Source organism: Cryptomeria japonica, chromosome 1 (genome assembly GCF_030272615.1).
Source record: "Cryptomeria japonica chromosome 1, Sugi_1.0, whole genome shotgun sequence".
In the NCBI taxonomy this organism is placed as follows: Eukaryota; Viridiplantae; Streptophyta; class Pinopsida; order Cupressales; family Cupressaceae; genus Cryptomeria; species Cryptomeria japonica.
This window is the reverse complement of record NC_081405.1, coordinates 49,700,327-49,707,698: the sequence shown is the minus strand read 5'-3', so window position 1 is coordinate 49,707,698 and position 7,372 is coordinate 49,700,327. Positions and strand designations below refer to the sequence as shown.

The following is a 7,372-nucleotide window of genomic DNA, read 5'->3' as shown; positions in this document are numbered from 1 at the left end:
TTATTAAATTTTCAACCCGCGAAGCTCTAGGGGCCAAAACCTTTAAATGGCTTGTTGGATTTTTTATCATCATACATTATTGAAAGGCTTGTGAGGAGACCTATAACAATAGAGTGTGCACACACTTCGGTCAAATATTGAGCCCATTCGATGCTTCTAAGGCCCTAAAAATGCATTTGTAATTTTTATTGGAGAAATTTTCCAAAAAATTGAATATCTCTCCAATGCCACAAGATATTGGGATAATTCCTTTACCATTGGCTCCATTTCACCATTTAGGAAATTATTAAAAATAGTAACCCTACCATTATTAGCCCTTATTGAAAAACTAAACAATATTTTTTGAGCGATGCAAGATTGCTCTTACACCCTAGATGCTCTTGCATCAAATTCCTATCAAATAGCTAATTGATTTTATTAAAAAAATTATTCAAATTTATATATCTATATATAAAATTAAATTTATTATAAATAAAAAATAAAAAACCACTATTTAAAGTAGACATTTATTTTTTAAATATAAAGAAATTAAACCAAAAAACCCTAAAAAAATATCATTCCTATTAACTCCCTCCTATAAAACCAAAATTTCTAAGCCAATTATAAATAATTTCTATAATATATTACATTTATAAATATAAATCTCAATTTTATTAAAATTAAATTTATTTTGAAAAAAAAAATAGTTGAATACAAAAGTTGACAAGTACTAATAAGCGATTGTCTTACATTGAATTTTATGTCTTAGAATTTTAATGTCTTTAGGCTTCAACTCACTTAAAAATAATAATTGTGATTGTACCTCATAGTTGTTGTTGAGCTTCTCCTTCAAGACTTTAGTAAGAGTCGCCTATGTAAAATAATTTTAGAGAATAAAACATGCATAATCACTTCTATTGGAGGAAAAGCACTAGAAAAGAAGGCTTTACATCAAAGCATCCAAATATAAAGAAGGATACATTGCTGAAAAGATTACGCAATTGTATTATGAGAAAAATGCAACCGTAGAAGAGCTAAATTCTATTTTAATTTTCTTTGAATATGGTTGGAATAAGAGTCATGGTTGCTTGCCAGTTTTTTTTGCATATGCTTGCATGTCTAAAAGGTATGTTTGATAGTTTCTAACTTGAGACAAAAGGGACATTTGGTGGAGTGATTGGGAAGAAAGGTGAGACGTTCTACCACAACAATTTTATAATATATAATCTCCCATGCTAAAAATTGAGCTTTTTCCTTAGCTTTGGATTTTAATACAAAATTGCTCAAGCTACACCACATAGATTCAAACCAATTCAATCTCCATTTCAAATTTAGTCTTGCTTTAATTTGGAGTGGAGGGAGTATTTTGTGGTAAATTAGTTTGAGAAGGAAATTATCTATTTTATAGCTTGGGCACCACCTCCAATCTTTAAAGAAATTGTACGATATGGGAGTACAAAGCTTCAATTGAAGATCCAAAGGAACACATTCTTGAACCTTATGAATATCATTAATAAGAGTTTGAGACAATTTGAAGTCATTCTTGAGTTGAATGTCATTTTTTCAAGTTAAGGATGTAAAGTCCCATAAACCCTTGAATTCCCTAATGCCTTTTATGAAAAGGAGTTTGCTATGTAATAGGGAATTGGTAGCAAAAGGTTGCTCTTGAAACTTTATTATCTTATTCCACCAAATAGAAGAACTTGAGAAACTCATGCCATGACTAAGATCTTCTATTTTCTTTTCCAATCAAGAAGAGGAGATACTAGTTGTCAGGGTTTCCATATTCTTAAAAATTGTCTAGAGGCTTGAGGTTTGAAGTATTGAGCCATTAAAATTTTATCTGTCCATCCAGCCTCTTTTCAAGCATTGTTAGGTTTGGCAGTAGCAATTTTGTGCCTTAATCGATTTGAAAATAAGGCGGTAACAATCACTCCTAAACCTCCTTTGTCTTATGGTTGAATGCAATATAGCCATGAAGCAATTGGTTGACCTTTTTTTGTTCTATTTTCCCTATGGAAACCCTCTAATTAATTGAGTTAGTTGGACTCTTGGCCCTTCTTTTATTACTTGGCATATTTGGTTGGATAGAATCATCGTATCTTTCAAGATGTGTTGTTGGGGACTCACCACTTGTGGTGGAAAATTCTCCATTCTTTGGGAGAAACTGTTTCGGCTAAATGTGACTTGTCGGAGACTGTGGATCCTGGTGATGTTATTTGCTATAATCATCTCCATTTTCCTCCTCTATGAGGCTAGATCATGAGAAATAGATGAAGACACCCTCTTCAGAAGATAAATAGGGTGGAGAGGTGGAGTCCTCCTCTACAAGGCACTCTAAAAACAAACACGGATGAGTCTTCGCGGGGCAACCAAGGCCTTGCGGGTATTGGTGGAGTTGATAGAGATAGCTTGGGGATTGTTCAGTTTATGTTTTCTATTTATAAAGGTCATCACACTAACAATTTGATGGAAGATACTACTATTTTGTATGTTGTGGAACACACTTGTGCTCTTGGATGGAGCAGGTTCATTTGTGAATTTGACTCACAGTTGGTGGTGCATCTACTCACTCGACTGCATTTTGACGATGTTAGTTGGCAGTTAGCTTTGGTTGTTAACCAAATTCTTAATTTGTGTGCTTCTTTGCATTCATTAACTTTCACTCATATCCCCAGGGAGTGGAATGGTATAGCAAATTGTCTAGCCAAATGGGCTTCTGAGAACATGCACAATTGGAATATTATAGATAAGGGACAATTACCTCTGGGCTTTTCTCAATAGTTAGATCATTTAGTGGATCTTGATAGGGTTGTTTGATGCCCATGCTTTGCACTTCTTCTTGTTTGAATAAATTTGAACCCCTCTTTTATGTTAATAAGCACTTTGTTAGCAATTTGTGTGCATCCAACCATAGAAAGAAATTTGATTGACTAGAAATGAAGTTTATTTTTTAGTTTATTGATAAACCACTTCTACATTTCATGTAGGGACATTCCAATCTCAAAGGCCATGCCAAGATATCTTGAAATTACACAATGCTTATTGAATTTCCATTTTGGAGGAATCAAAGGAGGTCGTTGATCTATTGAAGTCATCCAAAATTCAATTTTATTATGAGAGAATTGGGAGTTACATGGTGAACAAAAGAGGTCCAAGACATCAAGAGCATGATTGATTTCTTCTTCAGAGTTTTGGATGAATAATAGGCTATTATCAACAAAGAGCAATTTCATTTCCAAGTAGAGAAATACCATATATAAGAGTCTACCTTTTAGCATGATCTAAGAAGTCATCCAAAATTTAGTTTTATTATGAGAGAATTGGGAGTTAGATGGTGAACAAAAGAGGTCCAAGACATCAAGAGCACGATTGATTTCTTCTTCAGAGTTTTGGATGAATAATAGGCTATTATCAACAAAGAGCGATTTCATTTCCAAGTAGGGAAATACCATAGATAAGAGTCTACCTTTTAGCATGATTTAAGAAGTCATCCAAAATTCAATTTTATTATGAGCGAATTGGGAGTTAGATGGTGAACAAAATAGGTCCAAAACATCAAGAGCATGATTGATTTCTTCTTGAGAGTTTTGGATGAATAATAGGTTATTATCAACAAAGAACAGTTTCATTTCCGAGTAGAGAAATACCGTAGATAAGAGTCTACCTTTTAGCATGATTTAAGAAGTCACCCAAAATTCATTTTTATTATGAGATAATTGGGAGTTAGATGGTGAACAAAAGAGGTCCAAAACAGCAAGAGCACGATTGATTTATGCTTCAGAGTTTTGGATGAATAATAGGCTATTATCAACAAAGAGCAATTTCATTTCCAAGTAGAGAAATACATAGATAAGAGTCTACCTTTTAGCATGATTTAAGAAGTCATCCAAAACTCAGTTTTATTATGAGAGAATTGGGAGTTAGATGGTGAACAAAAGAGGTCCAAGACATCAAGAACATGATTGATTTCTTCTTGGGAGTTTTGGATGAATAATAGGCTATCATCAACAAAGAGCAATTTTATTTCAAGGTAGAGAAATACCATAGATAAGAGTCTAGAGTCTACCTTTTAGCATGATTTAAGAGATAACCAACACATCTGCTATGAGAACATAGAGGAATGGGGCTAAAGGCGAACCCTGTCTTATGGATCATTGCAAAGGAAAGGTTTTAGTGATTGAACCATTAATAGCAAGGCAAGCATTAGCATCTTCAAAGATAAGTTTTACATGTGATATGAGCTTGAAACCGAAGCCTTAATGATTTGAAGATTTTTAATATGAATTCCCATCTGATCTTATTATAGGCTTTATCAAAATCCAATTAGATGAGAAGGCAATTTTGACCTGTTAGTTGAACCCATTCAACACTCACCCAAGCAAGCACCAAATTTTATAAAATGAATATACCTAGTAGACAAAAAGCACCCAATCGTCTAAAATGAATGTCAAGAATTTTTCTATTTACAATTTTTCATCAATAAAATTAAAAATTATCTTAATTTTATTAAAATTAAGAATAACTTAAAAAGTACATTCAATAACTTCTGAATATAGATTCAACTAGATTATCATTACTAGATTAAAAATACATTAAACATACTCATAAATCACAGATAATGTCTCTCAATATTTGTTAAAGAATTTTTCTTAAACTTATGAATAAAATAATAAATTATTCAACTTTATTTAAATTTTAAAAACAAGAATAATTAAACTTTACATCAAATATAATTTATCAAGAACAATCTAAAAAGATTACAAGATTCTAAAAAATTTCCTACCCTAGGTTTGGCCAAACTTCCAATCAGAAATAAAAAATTAAAGGAGTAGGTATGTCGCAACAGTTAAGAATTGAGGGAAAATTAAAAAACTGAGTATTTCATTGAAAACTAAACATTTATTTTTAATTATTATAAATGTAAAATGTATCAAGATGATCCATTGAGAGTAAATTATTTCATGAAACTAATTAAGAGAATCATAAAAATATATCCTACAAAACATTTATTAGATAAATCAAAATAATTTCAATATAAAATATCCTTGGATAATACCTTTCTAAAAGATTTGGCTGTTGAAACGCTGTTATCTGTTTTTAACCGCTGTGTGTGAATTTTTACTACTTTAACTGCTCACCATTCTTTATGAAAACTCTTGATGACTTTGTTTGAAATCATATTGATTTTTTTTAATATGATCTCTTTGTTAATGAACATTATTGAATTAAGTTTTAAAAAAAATTGACATTTTCATCTGTTTTACAAGAAGATTGTTTAACATTTTAAGATTGTTAAATTTGACATTAAAGATTTATCTTTAAGGGAGGCATCAAAGATTATCTTAATTTTAATCATAAGTAATTATAAATAAGAGTAATTTGAAGAATGTCTGAAATATAATATAAATATAACATTTAAAACTATTTATTAAAATTTATTAAAATTTTAATCTTTTAACATTTATTAAAATTTTTAATTGACTTATGAATATAATTAAAAACTATTTTAGCTTTATTCAACATGAAAATTACATGCAAAATTATTCAACCTGAAAATTATATGAAATATATAATTTATCAAGAACTTTAGAAGTTTATCCCAGTGTAGGTTTGACCAAACTGCCAATTCCCTGGAGCAACATTATTTGACACTACACTCTTGCCATCACTTGTTCTCACTTGAAATGAAAGAGAATTTCCTTGCAACCCATTCTTGACATTTAACTGCCAATTTTGTCCCCAATTTCTACTCATTGGCTGCCATTGTGACTGAGGAGTCTTAACACTCATTCCCACAACTTGTCCATCTCCACCCACATTCCACACTAATACTAGGAAGAAAGTTGGGTTTCCTGATATAGTAAACCGCATCCCTCCTTGAACATCACATTTAGTCCTAATTCAGCACCATAAACAACACAAAAAGTTTAGCATATGCATGTTAAAATTGTTATTTTGGGATTTTTCGTCAAATATTTCAGATCATACTCCATGATCCATCGGGAGAATGAGATATCTACAATCTTAAGTATGATCCTAAACATGTGAGATTATGAAGTATGATCTAAAAAGTATCATGAAAAAGATCATGAGAAAGATTATGAACACAATATAATCTAAAAAATTAACTACATGACAAATGCATTAAATTTTTAATTAGGAAGAAAGTAAATTACCTAGCATATTGAATAGCAATATATCCTCCCTTATAAACAGCAATTTTTGTAAATGCAGGGATAGACATATCAAAGTGCTTATATTGAGGGTTGCATACCCCATTCCCCCCTGGTGGACACAAGTCTGTTGCAACAACTTTTATTGTAGGCGCATTGGGCAAACACCATTGATTATCAACACACTTGACCAACCAGCAAGAACCACATGTTGCTCCCTTTTCAAAAAGAGGTCCATTCAAAGCCGTTGTCAATTTTTGTTTATAGAGACCCTGTGCTTCCCCAGTTCCAAACCCACATGCACCACCAGGGGCCTCATTGTAGAATGTTGCATGCCCTGGCTGCCATTGTTGTGCATTGCACAATTTCTCCACTCCAATCAACATTATCAATATCATAAACATTGATGTCATACAAGATATACCCATCTTATCTTTTCTTCTCTTCTCTTCTCACCACCTCTTATTATATTTAATTATCTTCAAACTGAAATACCTTCCATTATTTATAGTCTCTCAAACAAATAAACAAATTAGAAAGAAAGCCAAATATATATTTTTAACTATTAAACATGTAAAACTTATCAGGGTGACTCAGTGGGACTAAATTCCATTCCAGACATGAAAACAAAGATAGAAATTTACCATACCAAAAAGTTGCCCAAATTCATTAGTTGACAATTCTAAAACCATTTTTCTTAAAATTACAGCTTCTATTTTAAAATAGATCGGACTTATAATTTAAAAAATATAATTAAGAGCTTTTTACAAATAACTAAATCATTAAAATAAAAAATAATTATAGAAATATATCATCTCTAAAATTTAAATTCTAAAATCCATTTATTTTAAGGTAATGTTTTTTATATAAAGCTGCCAACTTTGATGATCTAGAATTCTAACTCTATCCAAAAATCAAATAATCAGATTTTAAATGATAAAATAAAAATAATTTCAATATAAAACATTCCTATCTTCAAATCTAAAAGAATAAAACCAATATAATTTCAATAAAAAAAAACATCCCTATCTTCTGGATTTCTGGATAATGTCTTTCAAAAAGATTTGGCTATAATATTGCAGCTTTTTTTGGTCTCTGAGTGAATTTCATTCTTAACTTAATCATTTGACTGTGGCAGTTTAAGAATGGTTCAAAATATCTATACAGCACTGTATTTATTAATTAACTAAAAAATTTTAAAAACCTTATATTTTGAT

The 7,372-nt window shown here is 30.8% G+C and overlaps 1 protein-coding gene across 1 annotated transcript; it reads right to left on the bottom strand.

The window, feature by feature from the left end:
- Positions 1–5,568: 5,568 nt before the first annotated feature.
- Positions 5,569–6,541, bottom strand: LOC131060283 (expansin-A9-like). Its single transcript, XM_057993457.1, has 2 exons — positions 6,159–6,541; positions 5,569–5,878 (listed from the first exon to the last, which is right to left on the bottom strand). Exons 1-2 carry the CDS (start codon positions 6,539–6,541, stop codon positions 5,569–5,571), a joined length of 693 nt encoding a protein of 230 aa, XP_057849440.1.
- Between the last annotated feature and the right edge of the window lie 831 nt (positions 6,542–7,372).